Consider the following 17219-nt stretch of genomic DNA (forward strand, 5'->3'; position numbering starts at 1 on the left):
GCACTGTGATGTCTGGTAGAAGTCTGTCGATGTTTCGGAACTGCCTGCTGCCTTCATCATCAGAGTGATCATCCTGATGATGGAGGCAGCAAGCACCTACCCAGAAATCAGCAATCTTCAGCAGAACAAATACGTTACTGAATTTATTGATAAAACTAATTAAATGTTCTGCACAGAGACATTTAGTAATTGCTGTTCCTATATTTTGTTAAACATACACAACTCGGAGCTCTTTGTGTTCTGAAGGACTAGATACTGTGGATACTAATATCCTATTAGGTTTATTATTTTATAACAGATTAAAACATAAAATGTGATTTAAAATTTGTTCTTCAAGAGCATCATTCATATCAAATCACAGGCAAAGTGACAGACACGATCCCCCCCCCCCCCCCCCTCAAAAATAACTACAATATTTACAGTGATCTTTCAGGCACACTACAAATCTTTCTTCAATCACAAGTTCACCTTTTAATCTGTACAAACAGCGCACACCTACCAAACCCAATGAATCAATACACAAGCAATAGTTTCTCTTGATGAGTACATAATAATGAACACTAAGAGGTTACAATTTACTTACTTTTGGTTGAGGTACTGGTAAGTCCAATCAACTATTTCTCCTACTAACTCCGAATCACACAAATAATATCCAGCCACCTTTACTGGAAGCTGGTCATCCGGATCCACTGTCGTCGCAAATTCTTCAAAAAACCGCCTATAAACAGTCAAGTAATCTTGAATGTCTGCCATGGTATGAAATCCCACGAGTTGATTGTGTTACGTCAACACTGTGCAAACACTTCTTTGCTCTTGAATTATTTTCGTTGATATGTAGAAAAATTTTGTACTTCTGTTACACCATCAAATCATGTGCTCCTTTAATTTACAGTGTAAATAAACATTTAAACCAGAATATTTCCGGCAACACATACTCCCTTCACTACTACCAGATGACTACAAACAAGTAAGAACGCGAAGTTGTGTTCCCAACCTGAATATATGAAGTTCATACAATGTAAGACATGTTCAGAACACTATTAGAAACTCTTTATATATAAATTAAATATAATCATATGATAAAGTTCTATTTTAGAGAAAATTCTCATCATACTAAGCAAATTACAATAAATCTCACTCTAAAAGTTGACGTATCAAAAATAAACAACGTGCAAATATGTTGGTGGACATGGATGTTACCATTGCAGTATGATTCCTTAAACTATCGTCAGGTTGCAGAAGAATGTCGTAAATGCTGCCACCTATGTACAGTCAATATGCAGTAACAACAATAAAAAGCCATTCGTGGTTAGAACATCATTCTTTATTCACCACTAATATAGTAGTCAAAGCGGAGGTGGCGGTAAATTAATTTTTGGGCGTTGTTTATTTATTAAGGTACCACTTCTAGATAGAACAATAAAACATATGAATGTTGAAAAGTTACTCAACAGCATGCACCTTAGCAATAAGTAATGTTGCTACCACGATACGATAGTGTTCAATGACCATCGAGTCTACACGACTAAAAACTCCGACGAACATCATCTTCATTGTCGTGTTGGCATAACTGTGCACAGATGAAACCAAACTGTGTATGAGTTTGTGTGTTAAGCACAGCAGAAGCTACAGAAGAAAGCATATATTAGAATGTCAAATTCAGTTGCTGAGGACCAGGATGACTGGATGGTAAAGTTGAAAATGAATTGAATGAGTGACATGAACAGATGTTAAGGTGTCATTAAATAACTTAAAAACCAATTACAGTATTTTGTTTATAAGTATGAAATGCCTCAGGTTTGTATGCAATTTATTCATCCTGCTTATTTGTGTTTTGCCTCTGAATTTCAGGTTAGACCATGTAATATGTATAAAGAGGAATATAGTGAGTGTACAAGTATAAAGGCTCGTTTTCATCAATACTTCATATTTGGTGAAACTATAGATTGTTCACAGTGGAAAAGGGACTTCAACAGCTGTGTTCAGTGGAGAAATAAACAGAATGCTAATGCACTGGTAAAAATAAAATAAATAAAATAATTATATTAATAATTAAAATAATGTTTGTATATGTATTTGTAAAAGATGGTTTTGGTTACTGGGTATGAAACATCCAGATACACTGGTTATTTGTAATTATCAATACATTACATTCATGAACTTGTGAGTAGACTATAGTTGGGCAGTTCTTGCTTCTACTCATTTCAGAATCTTTTGTCATACTGTTTAAGGTCTAAAAATGTCAAGCTTAAAATATACAAAATTGTGGGTGTGAATCTTGTGCTTTCACATTAAGAAAAGGACATAGATTGAGGGTGTTTGATAACAGGATTCTAAGGAGAATATTTGAACATAAGCCACATAGGATAAATGAGAAATGCATGCAAAATGTTGGTTGGAAAACCTAAGCATAGAGGGAAGGATATTAAAATTAATCTTAGAAGAATAGGATGAGAGATGTAGGCTGTATTCATATGTCTCAGGGACCAATGGTGGGCTCTTGTGAACACCATAATGAACTATTGGTTCCATAAAAGGTGATGAATATATTGACTAGCTGCACGACTACTAAGGATTCTTCTCCAAGTAGTGCTTTACATATTTCATTGGCCTGGTTGAAAAGCTGTTCATGATACCTAAGCGAGACAGAACTGTAAATGAACTATAGCAGTAAGCAAATTAACTGATCAGCATGAATGGATTTTTTCTCTTTGATTTGTACAGGAAGAGCTGGTACAGAGTGAAAAAGAACGCAGATTGAAACGATTAGAAGGTCACTATAAGAACAATGTCTGGAAGAAGAGGGTAGAACCTCCAGCTGACTGGAACAAGCCATTGCCAGAGAGATTCATAAAGGAGTATGAAAACACATATTTGTATCACCGAGCTAAAGAAATGGCAGACAATAAACCTGAAGAATTACAAAGAACTCTGTGTGTATTATCTTGACATTTGAGATTGTTATATAGTTTTGTAATAGAATATTTGTAACTGTGATTTTAGAAATATAAGACTGAAGAAAGTAGTTTTTTTCCACATTCCTCTTTCATCACAAACTTCCTTCAAGAGCAACAAAAATTATATAGATGTTGAATATGGAACAGGCCAGCCTTTATCAGCCACTTGACAGCTTATTTATACTAGGTGAAATTTGAGGTTCTTGCAGTGAGAAGTATGAAAATGGAAGTCCTCAGAGATGTTGCATCTTATAGTGTGGTAGATAATCACCAACATTTAAGAGGAGCTTAACTGCCTCTATCACTCTGACGATGGAGGCAGTAAGCTCCTATGAAATGGTCAACATATGGTGCAACAGCCATCTTCATACTCATTGCTGTGAGAACTTTATATCCACCAACAAGCTACATACATAACTACTTACATGAAAACATTACGTTGTCTTTGTGCAGTATCTTCCAAAGAGTTTGTGAAAGTTCAAGCCCACCGTCCATTTCGCATTCACACTGTAATGTCTATACTTGCACGGAGTACAGCTAATTAACATCCAAGCTTCTGGTTTCTTGATAACAGATATATCCAACCACACTGTAAAAACACTACAGGGAACATGGTTTAAGGACAAAACATGCTAAAAAAGTATAACAGCTCATTAACTTTGGCCCCAGCAATTATTGTACAAAGGTAAAAAGGTATTAACCTAACTGAGCTGGTGCTTTGTGTTCCACACAGTCGTATTATTACTGAATGGATAGGTGGGATCAGTAGATATGTGGCAATGAAGGTCAACCAGGCCATTAGCATGCCCCATCAAATAGCCACTCTTCTATTTTTGTGTTTATTTTGCTGAACCCATATAATATCTCAAATGGTTGCTTTGCAAAACAAATGTATTGTTATAAGTCCACTGTATGGTCAATGGAAATTTTATGTGATGTTTTCTCTACCTCTAAAATGACAGTCCACATCAAAATTAGCCCAACATTCAATTTCAGCAATTCATTTCAGCAAGCACTGTAATATCAAATGTCATAAAATTACATTCACCCAGAATGGAATGTATTACAAGTGAATAGACCAACATAGTGAATCTGATAAGTCTGACCTGTATATTGTGAAATTACCCCAAAAATAATATGAACTGTGAATATAACATTACAAACCATCATGAGTGCAAGCTGTGGATAAACACACTCAGGATGCAAAAACAGACACCAACTACAAGTTTGTCTGCTTTACCTATATCATCTTCAGTCTTAAGACTGGTTCACACTGCGAGACATGGGAAAACGTCCTAACAGTGATGTTTTCAGACTTGAAATACAAATTTGAGAACAGAGTATCAATTTCAAGTCAGGTCAAGATATAAAATGAGCATGTTTTTACAATTACATGAATTTTGCATTTTACATTTTCACATGAATTTCATGATTACTGCAGATAAAATAATATATATATAAATATATAATCTCCACAAAAAAGCCTAAATATATTATTTTTAACTTATGTATACAATTCAATCAGATCTTTAAGTTGTACCATGATAAAAAAAATTGTATAAAAATACATACTTTGTCAGTCAAATATGTAACTCCAAGAGAAGTAGGCCTTTAATCTTGGGACATTATTGCTCTATATTCCCTCTGATGTTCCACCATCTTAAGGAAAACTTTGTATTTCTTTTGATGATATCTATAAAGAAAAAGGTACAAATACATATCAGTCTACTGGACTTTAACAGATACTAACTTTACAGGAACATGTAATGGATCTTCTTGCAATATAACATCAACCCTTCATCAGAAGACCTGAAGTTCATTTTGCTGGCAAAAATATTTCTTCCACCTCAGAATTCAAAAAGGAAAGAATGTGAATTTATAAATTAATCACTAACTTTCAGTTGTAACAATCCAACAGATCCTGGACTGATCAGAATATTTGCATTATCAGGAATCTTCAGAAATAGAAGCTATGATAATTGTCAGGTACTGGCATTTTCTACATTCGTGTCTGATTTTCTTTCTCTGTTTCTAGATTTGCATTTTATAGCAGTCACCCCTAACATAAGATATAAACAGGTAACTGGTCATTATCCTTGGGTGTTGCATTTTATGCTGCCAGTTTGTGGAACCACTCGTTCTAGCCACATATGAAATATTACCATCTGTTTAGCTCCTTACAGAATATCTACAAATGAAGGAATGTTCAGAATACTGTGTATTCATACCATCTTGAATTTTAACAGAGCTGACATGGATTTTGATACAGAAAGTAAAAATAATTAAATTCTCCTGCCCCCTACCCCAAAGTCTCACTGTCGTATGAAAAATTTTATGCAACCATAAACAAAATATCGTATTCTGGAAGCTAATGATCTGAAATCCGTGAAAATATATGAACATTTATCAAAAACAGCTTAACATATGCAAAATGTTAAAATAACTAACCTACGACTCGTCTTATAGTCACAAACACTTCACAATATCTCGCTGTACACAACTTCATATAGCACACAGGTACTGTACATGCAAAAATGTTACTACTATGAATAAAGTGAATTTGACCCCCTTCGTACACTTGTTAAAAGTCCTGTTTAGTACAAGATCTCTGCCCATAACCAATGCAGTATTTCAGCAGTGAAAGAGCATGTAAATACCTGTGTTCCTTGTGTCTGGGACTGACAATGTCAGCTTCACCTCCCATGACCTTCAAGGCAGTCTGTACATCAGGAAATGCTCCTGCAGAACAAGCTCCAAGGATTGCTGCTCCAATGAGAACAGATTCACTCTCTCGGGGACACAGAACTGGGAGATTTGCCACATCAGCCTGAGTCTGAACAAACAGTGGGTTGCGACTCAGACCTCCACATACTAGCAGTGACTGAATATCCGAGTGGTTGGCTGCACACAGCACATGCATAATGTGTAGTGTGCCATACTGTAACACCAACAATTTTCTGACACTTTCATGCTAAAATAAAAGCTAGGAAATCACAAGATTCAGATAATTTTTTCCTTCATTTAGTAGAGTTTTCTTTAAAGCTTCTGAGTTGTATAAAACATCATATCCAATTAAGAATGATATTGTATCTAAGAAAACTAAAATGTAACATAACCTAACCTAATTTCTGGTAGTAGAATTTTCTCCACAATAAATGCAATGGTAACCAAATGGTGTAATAGTAACTTTAAAAAGGCCACAACTGCTTCCATACATACATCTTTATTACATTCCAACCACATCCCATCAAGCCATCATTCATATCACCCTGCAACTCACTACTAAACAATCTAAGCAGCTGGCAAATGCGAATAAGTAAAGTTGTTGTGGTGCTTCTTAAGCATGTCATGAAGACATACAGGGGCGTGAAGGTATAGCTCCACTACTTTTTGACCTCAGCACCAGAAAGAGTGAGTGATCACCATCGTCTACTTTACCCCAAAGGATACAGAGTCCCTCGTACCTACTGATTAGGATGCTTTGTAAGTCCCAGAGCCAGTCTGGACAAGAGAAAAATCTTTTCCCTCGCCGGGCGTCAGATCTTAATTATCCAACCCTAATCCTTATAGTGACTCAGCTATCTGGCTCCCAAATAAACTAATAACTAACACTTACAGCCAAAGCTTGAATGGTCGCAAGATAGATGAGTGCCAAGTTCTCTTCATCTGCCGCCAGAGTCAGCCCACAGATCTGAATAAATGAATAAATGTTATGAAACTCTATATGATATTTGTATCATAGTTTTTATCAATGGTCAATCCATTCTGATACAAGTATGCATGGACATTGGCTACTGTCTGCAACACGTATGACACACAAAGCATTTCAGGGCTTATACCTATTCCTGCCTTTAGTGAATAGCTGTCATAGTAATAGTTTTGTTTTATTTTGCTTTTACCCCACTATGACAGCTCAGATCCAAGCAGATCTAGTGATTAGCATTCACTTGCTCATACATCTCTGCTCACTCTCTGGTATTAATATGTTAAGGTTAAACATTTCTAACACAACAAAGAGCCACTGTATCTGAAATTGTTAAATCCAATCCAGAGTACCAAATTTTCTTAAGCTTGGGTAGCTTTACAGAGGGGTGAGGAAAATGGACATAATAAAGGCAAATCACAAAATCAGATATGCATCAAGGCCTTTGAAAATCAAAACAAATTATATCCTTTAGACTGATTATAGTGTTTAATAAAGGGCATTCAACTGTGCATAAGCGTGGGAAGCTCATTCTCACCAAAGAGTTATTTTCTCTGTAACCTGTGATAAACACTCAAACAGATGTGATGTAATGTTATTCTTTCAGATTCTTGCACCATGTAGACTTATTAGTAGATGCCAACATATCAGAGAGCTTCAGCCCTGAAGATTGGGAGAATAGGTTTTTTCAAAATGCTGGCATCTATCAAGGAGTCTACATGATACCAAAACCCAGAACACCATCATTATTATCCTCACCACCATGAAAACCTCAAATCTCACAGATGTGATGTAAACTTGAATGGGTAAATTTGTTAATATGATTAGAAATCCAACTTTGGAAAGTAAGGAAGAAACTGACATGTGAAAAGGTTAAAAGTTCCATGTCTTTCTCAACATTATTTATATTTTAATCCTGCCATAATCTCTTGGTCTTTCCTATACATATTCTATAGTGTAAGTAAAATAGCAATGAAGAGACAGACAAGACCTTTAACCTGCATTTAAATACCAGTACATTATTAATTTAAAAGCAATATGCAAATGCAGTAATACAAAGTACACAAAGACATTAAACATGATGAAAAATCAACCATCTGAGACAATCTTTGGCTAGAAATGTGCATTTCTCATCATGACACTAAAGGTTCCCTTAGTATTTTCTGCAAAGCAATATTTTGACAAGAAGACAAATACCATACTGTACTCACCAGGTCTTGCACAACGCAATTTTTAATTTTTACGGAGTTTCAGAAAATGGTTTGTAAGCATCAAAGAAACAACAGAATGTTTTTTTTTGTGCAAAATCCACACTTTGGTCACTTTGAAAGTGACCGTAAAAATGTTAGTTTACAGAAGCAATCCAGTTATTTTAGTCTCAGACCTTGTACTGACAATTACCAAGTTGCAAATGTGAAGTGCATATGAGTCAGCCACTAGATTAGTTCAGTCATCACAAATAAAGTTAGTGCTGTGCTTTAAGCAGCCTGCCACACTAACCTTACCAAGTGATATCCCCTGACCAATCACAACAAGCTGACACCCAGCAGATGAGCAGGACTCTGAACCCCAGGAGCCAAGGAAATAGCACAACCTTTGTCAGAAAACAAATATGTTGCAAACACGCACATATACACTATCTTAATACTGCGTAACCATTCGTGGTCAGATTTTTCCTACATCCCTGAACTCGAACATCAGATTTATGTACTATTTACAAAAATACAAACACTGATGGAAAATTAACACATTTTCTGTATGTATGTATAAACCATTACTGTTTATACTATCAACACAGTTTCTGAATCAAACAACTTTTTCTGTGACAGTTGTCACTCCAGACACATAACACTTTCAGAGAGTGAACACTACAGTTTAGCGAAGTTTAAAATGTAAAAATTGAATGACAAAGATATTACCATTCCCAACAATGATGGATCAGCAAGAGGTGAACGATTCCCATGGAAGTCGGGCCACACGTGAATATCGCTGGTCAACATAGAAACTGAAGCAACACCTTTCTTCTTGGCCATATTTTCAAGAACACTGTTCAAATATTGTTGAATATGCCTTTAAAAAAAAATAAACCGCCCATATAATGACTGGCCAGCCAAATCATGGCAACCACTTTAGACTAAAATCATTATTTAATTGCTATTCAGAATGAAAAAAACAACAACTAACTTTTTGATGACACACTTAGCAGGCTTATGACTGTAGTCCCAACTGGACACAATTCTGAGCCAGTACAATCCAATGCACATAATCAGGACCTATTTCCCTGAGGTTCCTTTCAATATTATTCTCCAATCTCCTCCTTGACCTAGCAACTAGCCACTACCCAAGTATTACCCATCAAAATTTTGAATTCATTCTAAACATTGCCACATCAGTTACAAGTCAGAAAAGATTGCGTTCATAATTTATTCTGTGGTAACTCCATTTAATCTACATCTTCACTCAGACTATACCATTATTAATGAAATGGTATGAAGAACTCGTATGGTTCATGAAAATATAAATTTTTGATGATGTACCAACTAATGGCTAAAAAAACTTAATTAAAAATCAATTCTGCCTATTTGTTTTAAATCACATACAAATCTTATAATTCCTCTAAGAATTTCAGAAATGAAGATACTGAATAAATGATCACTGAGAAGACCAAAGACAAGGTGGACAGAAAAGAATGGTGGGCTGTGAAACGACAACACACCCTGGTACAAAAACCACTCAATGATGAAGCACTGAACTGAAGAACAAGCTTAGAAAATATCCAAGTACACACAGTATCGCCATGTGTTCTTTGCAACATGCATTTTGAGGTAGTGAATCCACTTTGTTCGATAATTTCCACTCTGGCCACCAGATTGCAGCACCTCAATGTCTATCTCATGATTTTCTTCATCCATCATTTTGTTATCACTGTTTGCAGGATATTCAAAAGATGATTCTGAGGTTGTATAGAATAGCACAACATCCAAATCAAATTTAATCCAAATCTATCCAGTAATTCTCAAGCTGAATTAACTAGACAGGCATGATCAGACCATAACGCATTCTCACTACACACTCTGTGCAAAGACCACATAACAAGCATTTTCTGAATTAGTGTGATGATAAAAGCTTACATATTCTTCCCAATCTTGGCTTTTAATTGTGCAGTGGCTGGGTGAGAGTCTATCACATGATCAATCAACTTGCCAGTGGCACTCTGACCAGCCTCGTTCAACCAGTAACCCGGGACCATAGCACTGTAGTAAGGTCCCCAAACACCTTCCACAAACAGTGCATCCTTGTGCACAGCCATGTGGCATGTGGAAGTGCCACATATCAGACCTACAAAAGAGTTTCATATTTCTGTATATAATCATCACAGAATTAACAGGTTACATAAATTATATGCTGTCACTGCTGAAAGAGACAATTTATTGTTTTATATTTCTGAAATTGTGGTTATGCTGCTGAAGAACATTTCATAACAACGCAATATTTGTCAGACATAAATCCAATAGCTTTACTAATGCTCAACAAAAGAAAATGATGCCTGACGCAGACATCTAAACTGTACAATGGTATTACGTGTGTTGCGAGATCTCTTTGTATAAAACGTATGTACACAAACTATCATGCTCTATAAGTTCAGTCTGCCAACTTACTCAGCCTGGTTTGGAATTCCTTGCACACTGAGCCTGCTGAGCATCCAATCATACCTAAACCACCAGCATGAGCATCAATTATGGATGTTCCAACAGGAGTTCCGCACTGCAGCCCCAATTCTTGTGCTGCCTGCTCACTGAGTCCACTACCACAGGGAGAACCAGGCTCCTTCACCACAGAACCAATTTTCTTCCAATTCTGCTCCATCAGGTCTGACAACCCAATCTGCCTGAAGTAGTCCTCACTCCAACCATTATTCCCATTTGGATGAGCCTCATATGTCCACTTGCAGACTAAAGAGCACAGTGACCTGTAAAACCAGGAAGGACACAAGCCCCTCCTACCTTAATGCCAACCTATAATAATGTGGTGCATTGTTCTCATAAATAAGTCTTACATAACAACACAGCCATTACAGTCTATTTGGAGGAAATGCTATTACCTGATTCCAGAACAAGTCATGGTACTGTAACTTTTAAATCTAATGTGGAGTAAATACCAGTACCAAATTCCTTAAGACTGAGCCATGGCAATAAAATCAATACTGCTGTTGTGGAAGCAATGCCAGTACTGAACCTTATACACCAAGTCACATATGAAACAGTTACCAATATAAGTCAAAGTTTTGTTTGAGCTGTTTACACAAATTGCATAAAATGAATGCATATTTTTCATCTGCAAAACTACTTAACAGATTTCAATTAATCTTGGTACTGCAAGTCTACACTAAAATTAACCAAATTTATAACTGGTTGAATAAACAGCAGCATTTATCCTCAATTAGAAACAATGCTAATCACATAAAGGTAAATTTACTGTTTAACTGGGACTTGAAATGACAAGTTATTCCTTATAAACAATTAATGAAATGACTGTTTTAAATTAATTTGATTTTAAAAATATGTTTCTTTATATTCCTTCTCGAAGGTATCACCACCTTGTCGAAGGCAATCTGCCGGGTGAGGAGGCTTGCGTGCTCAAATGACCCTTAGGGCTATGCCGGCCTGAGCTTCGGCTCATGGTAGGGTCACCCAAGCCGGACAGGTCTAAGGAGATGCGCTAGACTAAGAGTGATACCCTGGTCCTCCAGGTTGGGGGTTGGGTGTAGGGCTAACAACCTTTCACCTTTAAAAAAAAATATGTGTTACGAAAAAATCAACCAAGCCTCGGATCAGGACGGACTCTTTGGCACGACCACGGCAATTGAAAAAGGACATGAGATTTGGTACCTGGAACATTAGGAGCCTCTATAGGGCTGGGGCACTGAAATCAGTGTGTAGGGAATTAGGGAATTATAAGTTAGACTTAGTGGCAGTGCAGGAAGTGCGATGGGAGGGGGAGGGCACGATCCCAGTGGACAATTTTACATTTTTCTATGGAAAGGGGAATGACAATCATCAGCTAGGGACGGGTTTTTTTGTTCATAGCAGAATTAGGGCAGCAGTTAAGAGAGTAGAATTTGTTAGTGACAGGTTGTCTTACGTAATTTTGGAAGGACGTTGGTGCGACATCATTGTCCTTAATGTTCATGCCCCAACTGAAGACAAAAGCGATGATATCAAGGATAGCTTTTATGAAGAATTGGAATCAGTATTTGATACATTTGGCAAGTATCACATGAAAATTCTGCTAGGAGATTTCAATGCAAAAATTGGGAGGGAGGATGTCTTCAAACCCACAATAGGCAGCGAGAGTCTCCATGCACTTAGTAATGATAATGGCGTCAGAGCAGTGACCTTCGCTACGTCAAAAGATTTAATTGTAAAAAGTACAAAATTTCCACACCGTGATGTTCATAAATACACTTGGACTTCCCCAGATGGCAGAACACACAATCAAATAGATCATGTTTTAGTAGATAAGAGAAGGCAGACAAATGTAATTGATGTGAGATCATTCAGAGGAGCAGATTGCGACACTGATCATTATCTGGTGGTAGCAAAAGTGAGGGAGCGGCTTTCAGTAAGTAGACGAACTAAACAAAATTTTGACACAGAAAGATTTGATTTGAAAAAATTAAGTGAGGGAGAGGCAAAGGAACAATATCAAGTTGAAATTTCGAATAGGTTTCAAATTTTAGAGACAAATGAGGATAATGAAAGTGTGGACATCAACAGGGAGTGGGAAAATGTCAGAAACTGCATCAAAATTTCAGCAAAAGAGAAACTAGGATACTACAGGAGAAAGCAAAATAAACCGTGGTTTGATGAAGAATGTTCAAAATTAATAGATCGAAGGAAGCAAACAAAATTTCAATGGTTGCAGAACCCAAACAAAACAAATGCGGATAATCTATGTAACGTGAGACGTGAGGCTAGTAGAACCTTTAGGACTAAGAAAAGGGAATACCTGAAGGGCAAAATTGCTGAACTTGAGACAAATAATAAGGAAAAAAACATCAGAGACCTGTACAGAGGCATTAATAACTTTAAGAAAGGATATCAACCCCAGACTAATTTGGTAAAGGATGATAGTGGCAATTTTCTTGCAGATCCAATAAAAATTGTGAATAGGTGGAAAAATTTCTTTAGCGAGCTCTTAAATGTTCATAATACTGGTGATATTAGACAGATTAAAATGCATACAGCTGAACTGTTGGTGCCAGAACCTAGCTTAGATGAAGTGGAACTAGCCATTGGGAAGTTGAAAAGTTATAAATCTCCAGGAATTGATCAGATTCCGGCCGAATTAATTAAAGCAGGTGGCAAAGGGTTGCATATGAGGATCCATAAGCTTATTCAGTTAATTTGGGATAAGGAAGAGATGCCACATCAATGGAAGGAATCCATAATTATTCCTATTTATAAGAAGGGGGACAAGACTGAGTGTGGTAATTACCGAGGAATATCGCTGCTATCAACCTCATACAAAATTCTATCCAACATTCTTTTGGCAAGATTAACCCCATATGCGAATGAAACTATTGGGGATCATCAGTGTGGGTTCAGACGAAACAGATCAACGATTGATCAGATCTTTTGCATTCGTCAGATACTAGAGAAAAAATGGGAGTTCGGTGGGACTGTACATCAGTTATTTATAGATTTCAAAAAAGCCTATGACTCTGTGAAGAGAGAAGTGCTATATAATATTCTTATTGAATTTGGTATACCAAAGAAGCTAGTGGGTCTAATAAAAATGTGCTTAAATGAAACCTGCAGCAAAATTCGAGTAGGTAAATATGTATCTGAGACATTCCTCATCAAGAACGGTCTAAAACAAGGAGATGCTTTGTCTCCCTTGCTCTTTAACTTTGCGCTAGAATACGCCATCAGGAAGGTCCAAGGTAGGCAGGAGGGTTTGCAATTGAACGGGACACATCAGCTATTGGCATATGCTGATGATGTTAATTTATTGGGGGACGATATAAATACAATAAAGAGGAACGCAGAAGTTTTACTAGAGGCTGGTAGACAAGTGGGGCTGGAAGTAAATTCAGAAAAAACTAAGTACATGTTAGTATCTCGTCATCAGAAGACAGGCGGGCAAAATTATCTTAGGGTAGCTAATAAATCCTTTGAAAGGGTTACAAAGTTCAAATATTTGGGAACAACAATAACAAATCAAAATGATACTTGTGAGGAAGTTAGGAGGAGACTAAATTCCGGAAATGCTTGCTACTTCTCAGTCCAAAATATTTTGTCTTCCCGTCTGATTTCTAAGAACCTGAAAATTAAAGTATACAAAACAATAATCTTGCCTGTTGTTTTGTATGGGTGCGAAACATGGTCTCTCACTCAGAGGGAGGAACACAGATTGCAGGTGTTTGAGAATCGGGTGTTGAGGAGGATATTTGGGCCTAAGAGGGAAGACGATGGGGCGTGGAGAAAACTGCACAATGACGAGCTTAAAAATCTGTACTGCTCCCCCAGTATTGTGAGGGTGATTAAGTCGAGAAGGGTGAGATGGGCGGGACATGTAGCGCGCATGGATGGGACAAGAGGTGTGCACCGGGTACTGGTTGGGAAACCTGAAGGGAAGAGACCGCTGGGGAGACCTAGACGTAGATGGGAGGATAATCTCAGGCGGGATCTATGGGAGATAGGAGTTGAAGGAAACTGGATTTTGTTGGCCCAGGACAGGGTCCGGTGGAGGGCTTTGGTTAATTCGGTGATGAACCTTCGGGTTCGGTAAGCCATCTAGTTAGTTAGTTAGTTAGTTTCTTTATATTAAGTATTACAGAGCACTGAACAATTAACTTTATACATAATACAGAAATACAAACCGTGAATCTACACCAGTGGCTCTCCAAGTCAAGAAATCTGGCAAATCAAAGAAATATTCAGCTTTATTCCAACACTGTTCCTTCATATTCCTCTTCAGCCACAGAAGTTTGGGTGTCTCCATTTCAAGTGAAATCTTGCCACCAACATATTTCAAGACAGGATGCTTCAAGCTATTGATAAACTCTGCCTCGTCAAAAGCACGATGGTCCAGCCACAGAATTACATTTTGCTCATTATTTCCTGGCAGAAATAAAAGGAATATGAAACTCATTATTAGGTTTGTGTGTGCATGTGCGTAAGTATGAAAATAGAAATGAAGAAAATCCTTTCAATCTGTTTACCATGTACAAAAATAGTTACATAACAGTCACCTTTTTTATTACTGGATTCAATAAACTAAATTAAATTAAACTAAACCCAACTTAATCTATCACTTAATTCAGATTTACTGCAGAAATATAAAAATATATACAAATGCAAAGAAACCTGTTTTACTTTGTTGGTAGAATTACACAAGGTTGTAAGTAACCAGTGTAATTATGTCAAGGTGCTGTACAAGAAATATGAATAAATGACTGCATAAAATCCTGTAGAAATGAAGATAAATACACTGATTGGACAAGCTTATTACATGCCTATAAGAACTGATGGACAAATGTAAAGAATAGGTAAAATGAAGTTTCATATAGGAAAACAATCTTCAACCAATGTTGGTACTCAGAAAAAATCCTTACATAACTGACATTACCTGTAGGACTGACAGAGAGAGGATTTCCTTCTGCATCCATCACAGCCAAAGAACATGTAGCATCAAACCCAATACCTTTCACAGCATTGCTAGGCACATTCTTTGTAACATCCTAAGATAAACAGTGTACATCATATTAATGAAAATTTCAATGTGCTTTTGTAAGATCAGTCAAAATTCCATATAATTCTAAATCTCTACACATATACTTGTGTCATGATACAAATGATCCTAACCTAAAAATGTTGGCTGTAAAGTGTGTGTGTGTGTGATATATATATATAGACACACACACACACACACACATCATCATCATCATCAGACAACACACACAGAGTTAAAACATCTCAGGATGAAGAACACAATCAACTCTGCTGGGGAAGATCATTAGGTCTGAACATTGTTTTAGTCATCGCAATCCTCATCAACCTTTTGTTAACAGAAGGCCAGTCATGACAGGCACTCGCCTTCAATTATTTCCAAATTGGTTCACCAATTTTATTCGTATTCTTCGATATGAACTATATGTACAATGTTTATCTGTGGTTTAATCTTGCTCTACTGTCAGAATGGCTCTGTTGGTCTGACTACCGAAGCCTAAATAGTTATGGTCTCAGAAATGTATTTGTAATTTATCCTAATTTCTGGACTTCTTTCTGGGTTGAAATCCAAGTCTAAAAGGTGTTGTTTTTCATGTGTGTGCTAAAAATTATCTGTATTATATATTCTTATATTAGAATTATTTTGCCGTTACCTTCACCACAGAACAAACTGCTTTCCATATGTCATCTGTAGACTGTTCAAAATAACCTACTTTCGGGCTCCATGTTTTCGTGTCTTTGGACGAAGTGTGCAATAGTTCACCATTTCTTGTTACTAGAGCAGCCCTGACACTTCCAGTTCCCACGTCGACACCAATAAAGTAAGATTTCATTTTTCGTAAATTTCTTTTTCTGTTGCCATACGTTAACTCGTGTCACCAATGATGGAGGAAACGGGTCGTATCTCACGCGTTCACCTACATATCTTATCATAAGATGACAAGGCCATAAGTCGTAAGCGCGCGATGTTCATCAGTTCTCTTTGCTGATGTCGTTTACTGAAATGGTACGCTTGCTAATGTGTATTTTACGATGGAAACCGTGCATCTCCATTCTTCACCCTCAATGTCACAGTTCGTATTCCGCTCTTGTTCACTCCCTATCACGGATTGCTACCTCCTTTGTACTTAAAATACAACTCACTCGTCACTATCGTTCTGCCTACACGAAATCCAACTTCAATTTTCTTACTCTTGTTACATTTCATTTCTATGGCAATTACGGTCTCGATGTCCAAGGAAAAGTCATGCATCATAATGTTAGTGCAAGCGGCATAGACGATAGTCCCCCCTCTCACAGCCAGCGAATATCAACAATAAGGAAGCTCTTCCTTGTCAAATGCGTATGCCAGTTGCAATGCAGGGATTTTAGAAATTCGCGTGGCACTATTCCAGAGAAATCTGCATAATAAGAATTCCGGTGTACTCTTTACCAATTATTATGATTAAATCAACGAGAATGGGGTGTGTGGGGTATGCAGGGAGATCAGTACAAAATTTTGGAACAAAAGCCTGACAGGAATAGACCACTTGCAAGGCAGGAGGATATTAAAATGGCTCTGAAGGAAATATAACAGGATATGGACTGAATTCATCTGGACCTGGAGAAGGGCCAGTGGTTGGTTCGTTACAGTATTGTTGTGAACCTGTGCATTCCATGAAAGGCAAGAATTTGTCTCTTTAGGACTATGATTCATGCAGTTGGTTGAAGTTTTTTTTTCAGAAAGCTTTGCCAGGGTTGTACCACGGAAGGCCAAGAGTTGCCAGAGCAGCTGTATGCCACATCAGTACTGGCACAATTATTACTGTAAAGTCAATGCCACTT

At 37.1% G+C, this 17219-nt stretch overlaps 3 protein-coding genes across 7 annotated transcripts in view; 1 reads left to right on the top strand and 2 right to left on the bottom strand.

Annotated features, from left to right (window-relative positions):
• Positions 1–975, bottom strand: part of LOC110838772 (uncharacterized) — a 59483-nt gene extending 58508 nt beyond the window's left edge. Inside the window, exon 1 of the mRNA XM_087349085.1 lies at positions 584–975. Coding sequence (XP_087205211.1) covers positions 584–753 — 170 coding nt within the window. The 5' untranslated portion in view covers positions 754–975. The remainder of the gene's footprint in view (positions 1–583) is intronic.
• Positions 976–1302: 327 nt separating this feature from the next.
• Positions 1303–16699, bottom strand: LOC110838774 (FGGY carbohydrate kinase domain-containing protein). 5 transcript variants are annotated; one of them, XM_022082346.2, is made up of 10 exons: positions 16049–16699; positions 15295–15406; positions 14546–14786; positions 10320–10630; positions 9792–9999; positions 8580–8730; positions 6574–6648; positions 5615–5895; positions 4530–4650; positions 1303–3546 (listed from the first exon to the last, which is right to left on the bottom strand). In XM_022082346.2, the coding sequence occupies exons 1-9, from the start codon at positions 16226–16228 to the stop codon at positions 4569–4571; spliced, it is 1641 nt and encodes a 546-aa protein (XP_021938038.2). In that variant the 5' UTR covers positions 16229–16699; the 3' UTR covers positions 1303–3546; positions 4530–4568. The 5 variants fall into 5 exon arrangements, with proteins under 5 accessions (XP_021938038.2, XP_021938037.2, XP_021938041.2 ...); XM_022082345.2 differs by having other exon boundaries at positions 1303–3557; XM_022082349.2 differs by lacking the exon at positions 1303–3546 and having other exon boundaries at positions 3783–4650; positions 5615–5790.
• LOC110838775 (synaptic plasticity regulator PANTS) lies at positions 1550–3025 on the top strand. The gene is made up of 3 exons (XM_022082350.2): positions 1550–1689; positions 1852–2016; positions 2725–3025. The coding sequence occupies exons 1-3, from the start codon at positions 1651–1653 to the stop codon at positions 2947–2949; spliced, it is 429 nt and encodes a 142-aa protein (XP_021938042.1). The 5' UTR covers positions 1550–1650; the 3' UTR covers positions 2950–3025.
• Positions 16700–17219: the final 520 nt, after the last annotated feature.

This window comes from Zootermopsis nevadensis, unplaced genomic scaffold (genome assembly GCF_977971745.1).
Source record: "Zootermopsis nevadensis isolate Lab colony 2312 unplaced genomic scaffold, Znev_1.0 Znev_ptg000015l, whole genome shotgun sequence".
In the NCBI taxonomy this organism is placed as follows: domain Eukaryota; kingdom Metazoa; phylum Arthropoda; class Insecta; order Blattodea; family Termopsidae; genus Zootermopsis; species Zootermopsis nevadensis.